The 12,999-nt window shown below is 45.9% G+C and overlaps 1 protein-coding gene across 1 annotated transcript; it reads left to right on the top strand.

Annotated features, from left to right (window-relative positions):
- The first annotated feature begins 3,217 nt into the window (after positions 1–3,217).
- On the top strand, positions 3,218–10,244 carry LOC122388373. The gene is made up of 3 exons (XM_043379406.1): positions 3,218–3,415; positions 9,072–9,157; positions 9,599–10,244. Exons 1-3 carry the CDS (start codon positions 3,218–3,220, stop codon positions 9,885–9,887), a joined length of 573 nt encoding a protein of 190 aa, XP_043235341.1. The 3' UTR covers positions 9,888–10,244.
- Positions 10,245–12,999: the final 2,755 nt, after the last annotated feature.

The raw sequence follows: 12,999 nt of genomic DNA, 5'->3' as shown, positions 1-12,999 counted from the left end.
AATGGTCTGAGAGGCTCTTCTATTTATACTAACCAGAGGAGGCCCCTAGGATTGATGGTCTAACAGGCAGACTGGTCTTTGATTCATCTGTGATTGAATCGATTGGATTGAATCAAATAAAATTTGTTGAATCAAAAAGGTTTGATTCACCGTCAGGATTGTTTGATTCACAAGCCATTATTGAATCAAACGCATTGGGAATCAGGGCTGATTGAATCAAAACAATTAATGATTCATGAACTTGGATCATTCCTTTTATGGTTTTTTTTGATTCTCTGAATCAAAAGGAATCGATTCACTAAATTTTTTGAAGGAATTAAACGGTGATTGAATCAAACAAAAATCAAATGAATCAATGATTGAATCGATCCAAAAAAGGTGAATCAAAAACCAGTCTGCTAACAGGCCCTTCTATTTATGCTAGCCAGAGGAGGCCCATGAGACTGATGGTCTGAGAGGCCCTTCTATTCAAACTAGGCAGATGAGGCCCCTGAGAATGATAGTCCGAAGAGCTATGCGGCGGCAACTGGCCGTGGCCATATTTCGGCTCGATAGGGCCCCACAGAGCTCATGAGAGCACCTCAAGGGCTCCTAAGTAGACACGCTTATCCCCATAAGGCTGCCACGCCGGCTTCTGAAGGCTCCTTGTAGGCATCTAAGGGCCTTTTCCGGCCTCTAACGGCTCCACCCGCCTGTGATGGCTCCACACCAGTGTTTATGAGCGCCACACAGCGGCGCCTTTGAGGGTCATACTAGTGTCTCTTAGGGCCCTATATCGGTGGCTCTGGGGGCCCCACACCGGCGCCTCTGTGGGCCACCACACCTGTGCATCTCAAGGCTCTATAGGTACATCTGAAGGACCCACACCGACACCTCTGAGGGCCCCACACCAGTATCTCGGAGCTCTGAAGGCCCCACACCGGCGTGGTGACTCTGAGGACTCACCGGCTCCTGAGAGCACTATGTTGATGTCTAACGGCTCCACAAGGCCACTGAAGGCACCACACGAGCTCTCACTGAGCTCTAATGTCCATGTACCGGCCTCTGAGGGATTTAAGTCAAAGTTTTCATAGCTCCACACCAGCAATTGTATAAAAGGCTTCACACTGAAGTATCTGAGGGTTCCACACCGGTGTCTCTAAGGGCCACATACCGGCATCTCTGAGGGCCCCATACCGGCGTCTCCGAGGGTCCACATCTGGCGGGCACCCATCAGCGACTGAAGGTCCCACACTGTCGACTCCGAGAGCCCCATCTGCGTCTGGGAGCACCATGCCGTCTCTAAGAACCACAGCGGCTCCTCCGTACGAAAGATGGGCGTCTGCATGCCAAAGGGGAGCGGTTCTAAGACAGTAGGGCACCTACGTGCAATAGAGGGGCGCCTATGAAGCCGATAGGGGCGCCTCAATGCGAAAGAGGGGCGCCTCTGAGGCCTACATATATGGGCGTCCACATGCAATAGAGGTCTGCAGCAATTGATCAATGCCATGGCCCATGGGGGTGCATTCATAAGAAACAGGGGCGCCGGCATGGCAAAGAGAGGCGCCTTCAAGTGTCCATAAAAGAGAGACGCCTATGATAAGCGCACATTGTATGCGACAACGGGGCGACTGTGGGACATATAGGGATGTCTCTGATGACTATACATAGGGCACTTATATGCCAAAGAGGGCGCCTATGAAGCTAATGGGGGCACCTGGGAAACAAGGAAGACATCTTGTGTAAGGGTTTTCAGGGGTCATGCGCCGCTTGCGGCAAATAGATTCTAAAAAAAATCGGAGGGGGAATAAGTTTTAAAAATGGTGCGGACTTTCCGCACTGTTCGCCCCTGGGTACATCTGCCCGATCTCAGAAGCTAGATTTGGAGGTCATAGTTGAAAGCAGCCAGCAGGACGAGGCAAAAGTTGGAGGCCTCTGAAAATAGGAGGCCCCCTGGAAAAGGAGGCCCCTTGACAGGGTGGCCCACCCACTTTTCATGACGTTCCTACGCCCGTGGATAACTTCTACGCTTTTATTAAAAAGTACCTCAATTTTAATTGCGCCCATGGCAATTGCGCCAGGGGGACGCAAATAGAATAATGATGTAGCTATTGTATCACGACAGTATGAATGCATCATTAACTGATTGCAATAAAGAAGGAGTTTAATAAGCAGGCAGGGGAGCAACCCGCTGTCGTCAGTCCGCAAATTATTTCTCTCGTCAAACTTATAATGCAGCTGCCATTTAGGCTACGAACTTGTGGTGTAACTGACAAAATACATTTTCAACATGGACTCAGGCGTGAGAGGTGACAGCTATGATAAAAAGGTAAAAACTGATGTCATTAAGTTGTCGAAACGATAAAAAAATTATTAATTTTGAGAGAAACGAATGAAAATTTAACCGTATAAGCGCATACGTTCACATATATCTAGTCGGTTACAGTAAACGCTTTCGTTGCACGTTTACAAGCGTACGGACACATGTCAAGTTATCTACCTGGGCAAAAAACATCGCGATTTATATCTACATTTATTATTTATCCAGCCTGAATAACATTATAAATGTTTAAGTAAGCCGCAATGACATTAGAATACCGGGGCGTATGCATTTCGTCTCATTCGATTAGCCATGTTAAAGTATAGGGCGCAATTGGGTTCTAATTGCGCCATCCCCCTGGCGCAATTTACAGCAGTTGTTGGCAAATGCGCCCTTTTGCATGTTTCTGAAAAAGCAGCTGTCAGAAGCAAACGAAACATTCTTAATTGATCGGGAGGCTCTTAAATCGTAGCCAATGAGTTCCTCTTTGAAATGGTTACCAGTGCATGCTTATATCTCCAGCGGTTTTCTTACAATTAGCGTTTTTCCTTAAGGTGGCGCAATTCACCCTCCTTCCCCTACATTTCTTAAAAAAGAAATTAAAAAATGTCAATAGGGGGGTAGAGGGGGGTAAAAACGGGCAAATTGCAGATACATTTTAGACTGTTTATCACGGCTAAGTTTCTGAACCAATCTTAACGCAACTTTTGCCGATCAATAGAGAATGAACCAGGAATTCACATGGATCCTAAAAATATGCATTTTCAAAAATCATAGGCGGATACAGATCATTGAGATTGGGGGTAAACAAAAAGTATAGTAAATAAGGTTTTTGTTGGTACTGTTTCTAAAAAGGGTGGCAATGGTCTTGTTATGTTACAATTTTCTTATGAGAGAACGACTATGTCCGAGGTCGCAATGTCCGACCATCTCCCAAAGCCACAGCGTCTGCGCGGCGTCGCCGCCGACGTTCCATATAAGGTGTGCTCCGTCGCTGTCGACACGTGCACAGCAGCTGAGAGCGGCCCCGTGAGCGCCGTGCACCTCATCTGTGTCATCACATCCGCTGCGGCTGGCTGCTCCACCACCGAGCACCACCAGAGAAACATGCACAGGGTAAGAGGCACGGACAAGTTAACATGTAATATTTCTCGTTTCCGGACACCCAATAACAGTGCAAGTCTCCAACATCTAAGTACGGCTCTAGCGAGATTAAGCAGTAGGTTTTGCACTTTTACATTTCCGGTTATATTTCAGAAACTAATCGATCTACGACGAAGCCATTTTTTACGATCATGGCCGGCTTGTGAACCAACAAGTCGATCGCATCTTCAAACACTTAAGACCTTAAAACGACGAAGATATAGCCTGAAGTACGTTAATTTTTCTTGGTGCAAAACCTACCGCTAAAACCCGCGAGCCCTGTACCTACCTTGAAACGGGAGGTGCACGTAATTACCGAATGGTATTCCTCACCTCTCTAAAACAGCGATCTTAAACCTATTTCTTATTCGATTACAGTAAAAAACAAAAGGCGTCCCAGCACTAATTCAACATAAATTTGTCAAAAATTACAAAGTACCCAAGTCGCTTAATGGATAACTCTTCCGTGCTTAAAAACAAAAACAAGAAATGCGATAAAGGAATAATGCAGGTTCGAGATACATTCACGAAATGTGCATTAGGTACCCATGTGTCATTTTCTATAGCCATTTGCTAAAAAGAGCTCTAACAGATGATTTCAAAGCAAATAATTCAAAAATTAAAATCGTTTTTTTTTTTTTAAGACGAAACAAAATTGACTCAATCACCACGCATGGAACGTCTTGGGTTCATTAATCCGCCCCGGGCCGGGGGAGGGGTGTTTGAACACCCCCACTGCGGTTTATCGCAGATATCTCAAAAACGGCGGCGCGGAGCACCGCCGTTTTTGGCACATCTGTTCGCGCATCTTTTCCGCACATGTTGTGGAAATTTCAGACCCAGGTCACCTTAGGTCAGGTCACCAGGTCACGTCAAGTGACCTCACCTCAGAAGAAAATAAGAATGCTCGTCATAGCTACACCGATTGATCGATTGCCTTGAAACTTTCAGCGATTGATTAGAGCAACATTATCTATAAAATGTATATCTCGGAATTTTGATATCGGTGACCTAAGGTCAGGTCAATTTTGCGACCTCTCCATTATAAGTCAATGGGAGAAAATTGAAAAGCGTCTATTTTGCACGAACGCTATTCTAGACACTCTCAAACGTCGAGATTTAGGTAAAATGGACACACTGAACCGGAAAATGGCAACTGTGACCCCTCGTTATGTCCCCGAGGTCATCTCAGGTCACGAACAGAATCTAACCGTTTTTCGCTAATAACTTCTGATAGAGACGTGCTAGAGCGCTGAAAACGCCTTAGATGTGTTCGGCTCGACGTTGCAGATCGACTGATATGCAACATGACCTTTTCCGGTCAGGTCATGACCTTGACCTGAGGTCAAATTATAGTTCATTCGACGCGTCTCGACGAGAGGAACACGATGGTGGCAAAAGTAATGTCGTGGCTCTTTTGAGTCAAAAGTTATTGCCGAAAAAACGTTTTTCGTAAAAACGGCTATTTTTGGAGTTTTTGCCCTCTGGAGGCTAAACCGTTGACCTGAGGTCAAATCTGAGAACATTACTCAGAAAGGTCTGCAAAAGGGCTATCGAATGCGCTTTTCTGCGGCGCTGTAGCTTTATCGGCTCCCGAGATAGCCGTTGGCAGTTTCCAAAATGTTGAAATAGTGGACATTTGACCTTTGCTGACCTCTGGTGACCTGACCTTTCACCTGACCCAAAAAATGACCGAAGTGTTTTCGTCCTTATTTTGGACGTTCTTTCGATTGCCGCTTACCGCATGTCGCTACGTGGCCCAGGAGCCGAGTTAGAAGGGGGGGGGGGTTCAGACACCCCCCGGCCCGGCGCGGAATCTCAGAGCACCGGCCGGCGCGGGTTAACAAAATGCGTTAAGATGTGGAGAAATCCAGAAACTTAAAGGAAAAGGACGTGATATAACGTTGCTATATGACAGATCATCTCAATTTTTCTTGTTTATGTAAAAAAATCAATATTTTTTATAGAAGACGTCGTGTAGGAGAAATATGAAATACTGAAGATTTTAGTTGCAGTCTCGAGGTGTGAAGACATTGCAAGATTAATGGAGCAGAACAGATTCTGCTTCTCGGCCTCAGCAGGCGTGGATCAAACCAGTCAAATCTTGAGTCAAACCCAGAGGCCAGATCAAACCAGTCAAAACTTGGGTCAAATTCAGGTCAAACCAGTCAAACCTCTCGCTGTCGGCACGTTTTAAAATATTTTTGTTTGTGACTTAGTCTTAGTCTATTTAACTGCATCTGAGTGAAGACCTCAGAGTCAGGCAGGGCTATGATTTCAACCGATGGTGGCCCCACATATCTCGTGGTTTGACAACTCCCGATGAGTAACAATCGTTGAACTCTCAACTCCGCTATTCATCCGATGAATCGATTTTCAGGTAAGCCGTTGTACCAATGTGTAACGCATGCGTGCACCATTGGATAAGTTGTTTAATAAGTCAGGCTCACGAGCTCAAAGTGGCTCGTAGGCACTGCTTAACAAGTTGTGCTTTCAGCCTTCTCCCAGAAAGGCATACCGACTTAAAATGCTCACATGATAAAAATCTTATGTCCTGAACCCTACAGCTAACTCAGGAATGTCATGTTCTGCCTCTGAGTGAAGTTATTTGATCCCTACCGTCCACCCCTGTCAATCCCGACAAAATGTCAGCATTTCATATGTGGTAAAGAGATAGTATAACACTGAGTGGGTTGGCCGTCTTTCAGGTGCAATGAGGCTGGGTGACTGTCTCTCAATGGGGCTCAGCTGGGCGAGTGTAGCAGGCCACTGGAAGGAAAGTAATGGCCATCAATAATCACAGTTACTCCGTGGACTTTGGGGCATAGTCGCTCACCTATCCTGATTCCTGAATATACATACATAGGTATGTATATGAGCTTGGGCATAAGCTTTGAACCATTTAACTATCCATTATGTTATCCATTTTGGAAAGAGTAGTTTCAGCGGAAGTAAAATGGTTTAAGGTGGTGTGGTTTGCACACTCCCCTTAAACTTCATCTCATTTTCAAAAAGGCTCTTCGAATTTCGCTTCGTTGTGCATTGTTTTGCGGCTTCAAGCAATCGAGCCTTGTTATTAAAATTGTTTTGTCTTCTTCTATGCAAGAAAAATGACACAAATTTGTCAATTGTGGGCGCTGCGGGAGGGTCAAATGCCCCCCTATGGATCTGCCAGTGCCGCCCGCTGCACTAACCGAGTCACACCGGACGCGGAGTGCTCCACAGTGGCTGTATCGCGTCTCTGCTGGGACCAAACAGTGGTAATACGGCCGGACAGCATATCGATAGGCCACGTCTGGGGGTAATGTTAGACGGCCGCCGAGCCGACAGCCACACGGGGCGGTATCGGCAGGGGGGCTTATTCTTATTTGTTGTTTTTAAAAGAAATACAGTCGGAATAATTTGATGAGTGGTAATGGGAGCAGACCCTGTTGACTCGTTGGTTGTTGCACGATGTAATCACACGACAGCGTGAACCCACTACGAGACCTCTATTATTCAACCGGTTCACTGATTTAAGTTCAGACCGAATGTTTACTTAACCCGCGCGGGGCTGGGGGGGTAAATTTTACCCCCTCGCGAATTTTTGCAATATCTTAAAAACGGCGGCGCGCAGCGCCGCCAAACTTTCAGTACCTTTTCTTACATCAATTTGACACGTTCCCTGAAAATTTGAGCGAAATCCGTCGGAAATTTTTTGGGAAATTGACGTTTTAGTGACGTCATGTTCGCCATTTTCGCCTCAAAAACGGCAAAATTTCAAACGCCGCTAACATCTTCATTTTTAAAGGAATAAAGACGTAACAAAAAAGGTTATATGTAATTTTACTTTGTCTATCAAATGGTTATCTCGGTTTTTTGAAAATTTTGGATTTGGGCCTAAGTTTTTTCAAAAAACTGACTTTTTTGGGAAAATGATTATAAAATCCAAAATTTTGAGTCTATCGAAAAAACCGGAAGATATGTCAGAGAAATGGTCTATGTGCACCTACATACCAAATTTTAGAAGAATCGGTTCAAAAATGTGGGAGTTATTCAAAATTGTATGACGTCACGACACACAAATTTTTGAAAAATGACTTTTTTGGAAGTTCTAGACCTCGTACGGAAACAAAAATAGCACCATTCGATTCGCCGTGAAAAACTGCATCAGATAGACACCTTTTTAGGCCTTAACAACCAACTTCAAAATTTGACCTCACTTGACCTGACCTTGACCTGACCTCGACCTGAAATTCATCCAAAGGTGGTCCATATCACTTATTGAGTGTGCCTATTGAATTCTATGAGTAAAATGACCCATAAAACATGTGTCATACATGCCCTTTTCTATATTTTGTTTTTTGGTGACCTGACCTGACCTGACCTGACCTTGACCTTGACCTCTGAATGATATTGTATGCAACGAATATTGTCTTGGTAGCCTAAGAACACGTTTTGGGCGATCGGTCTCAGTCCATGACTCCATTCTTCGGCAACTACGGTGCAAGGCCGATACTGTAGAAACTTGCAATTTGTACCCTTGACCTGACCTCGACCTTGACCTCAAACTTTAAATTAAGTACATGTTTTTAGTTGTTCGTGATGAGAGCTTTCGATTGGCGTTTGCATTTTCCAAATCGGACCATTAGTTCGGGAGATAACAGGGGGGGGGGGTAAAATTTATCCCCCCCCCCCCCAGCCCCGCGCGTTCGGCTGGAGACCCCAGCGGCAGCCCCGCGCGGGTTAATGCATCCCAGAGGATAGCGACTCGGTCCTACTTGGTCCAACCGATTACAGTTGAAAAACAAGGAAAACTCAGGAAGTCAAGATGGGATTAATTGGAATTTTTTCTAGATGATGCACGGAAGAGCCCAAGTCTCTAGGTTATCCCAGAAACTGGGATGCGTGAAATGTAAAGTTCAATTATATTTTACTCAGAAAAAAAAAAAACATAACAATGCCGGAATGTCTCCAACTGAAACAAATATGTAGAGAGGTAGCGCCATGATTGGCTCGAAGGTGCACTGTGCAGTGTGCAGGTAACCATACCCTAGTGCGATGGTGCGACCAACTTCTCGACACCAAGCTGTCAAAGTTTTAAATAGGGAAGAAGCGAAGCAGGTGACTCACAAAGTTAAATGGATGTGTCAACTGTCAGGTCGAGCTCATGTAGTGTACAACCTGCTCTGTGACTTAACCCCTTCAGAGATGTTTTAGAATTAAGTTCATATACTCCATAATCAGATTCGAGACTAGCGAACGATAAAAGCGTTTATTTTAGTGCAACCAGCTTTGTGCTTTTATTTCGGTGTTTGAGAAATATTTGCTTTCGGGCAACAAGCAACATGTTTTTTTTTAACATTAGGTATTCACTATGCATGCTGAATGTCCATTGTTCATCAGAAATCGCTGCATAGCTTTAGCCCATGCTATAGAGGCAATCATAAACGCTCCCTCCCTGCTTTTTATACTGCAGCTAGTCGAAGATATAGGCAGGGTATAGGCTGCACTGTCTGTGTGAGGATCGAAAATTAGGAGGACTCATTGGCCATTTATTATCATCAAATACCACAAACTCCCCATTTTGTTCAGCGTGCCCGGTCTTACTCCCGTCGCTGACACGTCGCCACGGGACCTGTTCCCACAGACCGAGTCGCTGCTGGTGCTCTGCGGCGCGATTGCCGTCCTCCTGCTGAGCGGCCCGGCCCAGGCCAGCATCGGGTCCTGCGTCCGGTGAGTGGGGGGGGGGGGACAAAAATAACTGCATTTTGACCTCAGTGCCCTCAGTTCACTGTTGAGCGAGTTGCACAAAAAGAAGTATTTGTGGACTTGACTTCCTGGCTGACTTGACTGACATGACTGACTTGAGAAGTGCGCTGTCATGACTGACCTACGGACCGGAAAGTAAATAAATAAATAAACACTAATCGCTGGACCGTATCGACAATGTAGACATGCATTGATTCTCGGGCTGTCCGCGAGCACCGCTTCTATCGGTGCGGGATGGTCGTCAGTGCACGCTTTTATGTCTCAAGGCCTCATTTTATACCAAAAGGAGACGCCAACGCCCTCTCAGATATACGTCAGACCTAAGAGCTCCCAAGAACGTTGACGGCTCCTTGAGGCTTACGTCTCTCGTTACCCAACCATCAATCGTTCCATCTCTCGTTACAGAAACTGCGGCCAGTGCAAGAGCATGTACGGCCGGTTCTTCCAGGGCACCGCCTGTGCGGACGCCTGTCTGGCCGGGAATGAGGGCCCCGACTGCTACAACCCCTCGATGGTCTCGCGCTTTCTGAAGCGGCGAGCCTCGCCGGTGGTCCCCGCGTCCCCCGGGCTGGCGTCCCTCGGCGGCAAGTACGAGTATTACAGCGTGGACGGCCAGCCGGCAGAGGCGCCCATTTCCGGCAGCTCGGCTCTCTTCAGAATGCTCTCAGCTCGAGGAGTGGAGGCGCGGAAGTAGCCCCGGCGAGCTCTGCACCTCCATTACGCATTTCCCCTCGTGAACTGACGAACATGACCTCATTATCACTCTCCGCCTGATAGCATTCATACGCGTGTGAATGGGCGCTACTATGTGTATGAGGAGATATTGAAATATAAATAACATGCATTCGCAAATGATGCAATCAGCAACTGCGTTTCGATCTTCATGCGTCAATAAATAATAAATACCGTACGTTGAACGCTCCCAGGATAACAACTCAGGAACGAAATATAGGTATATAGGTACTGGCTGCTGCAGGCAAAAGGCCAGTTTTTATGTAACGACTAAGGTAGTAGTTATATGGAATGAAATAAATACCCAACATTGCTCCTTTGATGACTTTCTTTCTCCCTTCCCGACCGCTCAGCGGCCGGCGCGGTCTACCTGCCTCCCTTACGGCTGGGACCTGGAAGGTAGGCCACCCGCAGTGCTCTGCTGTATGGCGGCACAGTCTAGACTGCAGGCACGCTGGCGACACCGCGCCCGGCGCTGCTCCCAGAAAGCGACGCGATATAGCCGTAGGCCCATAATGCATGACTCCTGGCGCCATACCGATTGGTTTGGTTACTATAATCAATCAGGCATGTCTGTGCGTTGTAGGTACTCCATCCTCCGGCTGCGCTTCAGCACTTCGAACATACAAATGAACACGTATATGCGACGCGTCATCTCATGAGGAAAATGAAGGTAGCTTGCATCTTCACACATGTATTCATCTGGCTGATTAGTCGAGAAGCGGCTTGAGCTCATCAAATAACATTTGAAACAGCAACTCATCCTAATCAATGCAAAATATATCTTTAAGCTCTGCGTTTTTACGTTTATAAGCTATTTCCCTCAATGGCAGCATTTTTCCTCCGAAATAAAACCCGTTTTTCAATTCTACCACTAGATCACCTATATCGTTTTGGCTTGATATCGTCGTTTTTCTTTTCGCTTCCTTTTTCTAGCAATTAAAAGTCAATAAACGGTGAAATGAATGGCGAATAAATGACCAATTAAGAAATCCCCTTCTTTAATTGCAATGTCAACTGTCAGCCACCTGTCTTTATGGCTCGTACGCCCAATGCAGTCAGCTGGTTCAAGGAAAGGTGCGAAGGTAATACGCTGGCGCAGTGAGATTACTTTATCTACCTGGCCGTCAACTGCGCCGTCTGCATATAGTAATTCAAATAATAAACATCATATCAGGAGGCGTTGGTCTCGAAACATGCATTGCCGACTGATAGAGTATCGTCGACACATCGCCAGGGCCGGCGCAGCTGTAACATTTCTGTTATAATTAGGCAATAGGCATGCCGTGACCATCGCAACAGCACTTATATCAGCGGACAGACGACCGGCCAAATAGCACCGTGGAATGGGAGGGGCGGGGTGGGTGGGTGGGGGGGGGGGGCGCTGATGGCTGTTCATCTGCGGTGTTACCTGCTTAACGGTCGGGGAAGTGCAGTTTCATAATATATGTTTTGCATAGCGCGGTAGACGCTGCATCTTTACGGCCTTTGTGCAGTTTAGAGTGGGATTAAAACATACGATCAGAATTGTGCAACTGGGGTTCAAAAAGCGAAAAGACAGGAAAACGCACGGAAAGGGGAAATTAGCTCTCAACGAGCACGTTAAAACAATCCAGATCATTTTCCGATTTGGTCAGTATTGCAATCACTGTAGGAAATTAAAAGTTAATTTGTTTTTATTAAGACATTTTCTTATAAATGAACGCCAAACTAATTAGCCCATAGAGATGTAGCATTAGAAATAGGGCTTACGATAGTTCTATTATAAGCCTTGCACTAATGTGCCTTCGGATTTGGTCTAAGGCCAACGTTTTGGCCCAGAGGCTCCGGCTCCACCAGCGGGGGACGGGGATGGGGGAGATAGTAGGTGTCCAGACCCCCCCCCCCTCCAATAACTTAACTTCTGTAATGCAGCTATAAATGTATTAGGGTATGTATTTTGGGTCGGATCTCCGCCATCCTGAAACCGTGGCGGAGTCCCTCGAAGGACAATGAACCGTCTAAATGGAATTGCTTGTGTGAAGTTACTCTGCAATAACGTTTGATACAAATAATAAAGTTTGTACACTTGTCATAGACTACACTGTGTAGTGTGTAACCTGGCCAATTCAAATACATGAGTCGGAGAGGTATGGTGTAAACTGCAGTGTAAAATTGACCACGGTCAAAAACGTTAGGTACGGCCCTCCAGGTATTAAGTGGTTGGTTGCCAACATCACAATAGTCGATCTACATTGATGAATACGTCTAATGGTTGTTGAAAACCACTGCCGAAATGTGTGCACGGACCCTCTTCTCATTGCTATTGAGTCATTTTACAGGGTGTCTCTGTCATTTAAAGTTATTACACCAAAAGCACATAGGCTAACCAACCACTCTTTTGCTGGAGGGCCGTACACCAGCTTACACCAGGCATCATACAGTAAAAAACATACCAAACTCGGCCAATAATAAATTTTCAAGGCCTCAGTCCTTTCTGATTTTTGAGCTCCGTCTGCGGCTTCGCTCAAAATTCCAGCAAGAACCTTGGTCTTGAAGTTATTTACACCGGCCTCGTTCAGTATGAGATATAACTAATATGCAATGTACTGTGCAGTGTGCGTTGTGCCCATCTATATACCCTGCATTGTACAGCAGTGACTCTACGAACAACCATTCTTATCAACGAGTGGCGCCGAATGAATTTTAACTAAGTCTTACCTGTGTACTTACATAGTAAACTGATGATTTTGCAAGCTAAGGTCACTTTTCTGAACCTGAACAGAAAAGGTCACTTTTCTGTTGAGGCCACAAAGGTCCATTCATATTGTTACGCGGAACAAACCCATGTATTTTCATTGTTTCGCTCATCTTTCATGTCTCGATTATAAAAACTGCGTTTGTTTTGTTTTAAGTTCTTTATGATAGTGAGCACTGAGCTGATAAGTATTGCCTAACCCTCGTCTCAGATATACATAAAATCCATAGTAACCAAATCGCTAGGAACTCCACTGGTACAATCGCCTACGGAACAAAGTACCGGGACTCGATCCGCCCTTTGCCCATTGGGCTCAGTCCATGGCAGCCGTCAGCAC

The sequence above is a fragment of the Amphibalanus amphitrite genome, unplaced genomic scaffold (assembly GCF_019059575.1).
Source record: "Amphibalanus amphitrite isolate SeventyFive unplaced genomic scaffold, NRLGWU_Aamphi_draft 000320F_arrow, whole genome shotgun sequence".
Classification (NCBI taxonomy): domain Eukaryota; kingdom Metazoa; phylum Arthropoda; class Thecostraca; order Balanomorpha; family Balanidae; genus Amphibalanus; species Amphibalanus amphitrite.
The sequence above is the reverse complement of the archived record's forward strand: the minus strand, read 5'-3'. Positions and strand labels throughout refer to the sequence as shown.

Coding starts and splice junctions, on each gene's coding strand:
- LOC122388373 (XM_043379406.1), top strand. CDS start 3,218: ATGTCCGACCATCTCCCAAAGCCACAGCGTCTGCGCGGCGTCGCCGCC. Junction 3,416..9,071: donor ACCAGAGAAACATGCACAGG/GTAAGAGGCACG, acceptor CTGTTCCCACAG/ACCGAGTCGCTGCTGGTGCT. Junction 9,158..9,598: donor AGCATCGGGTCCTGCGTCCG/GTGAGTGGGGGG, acceptor CTCTCGTTACAG/AAACTGCGGCCAGTGCAAGA.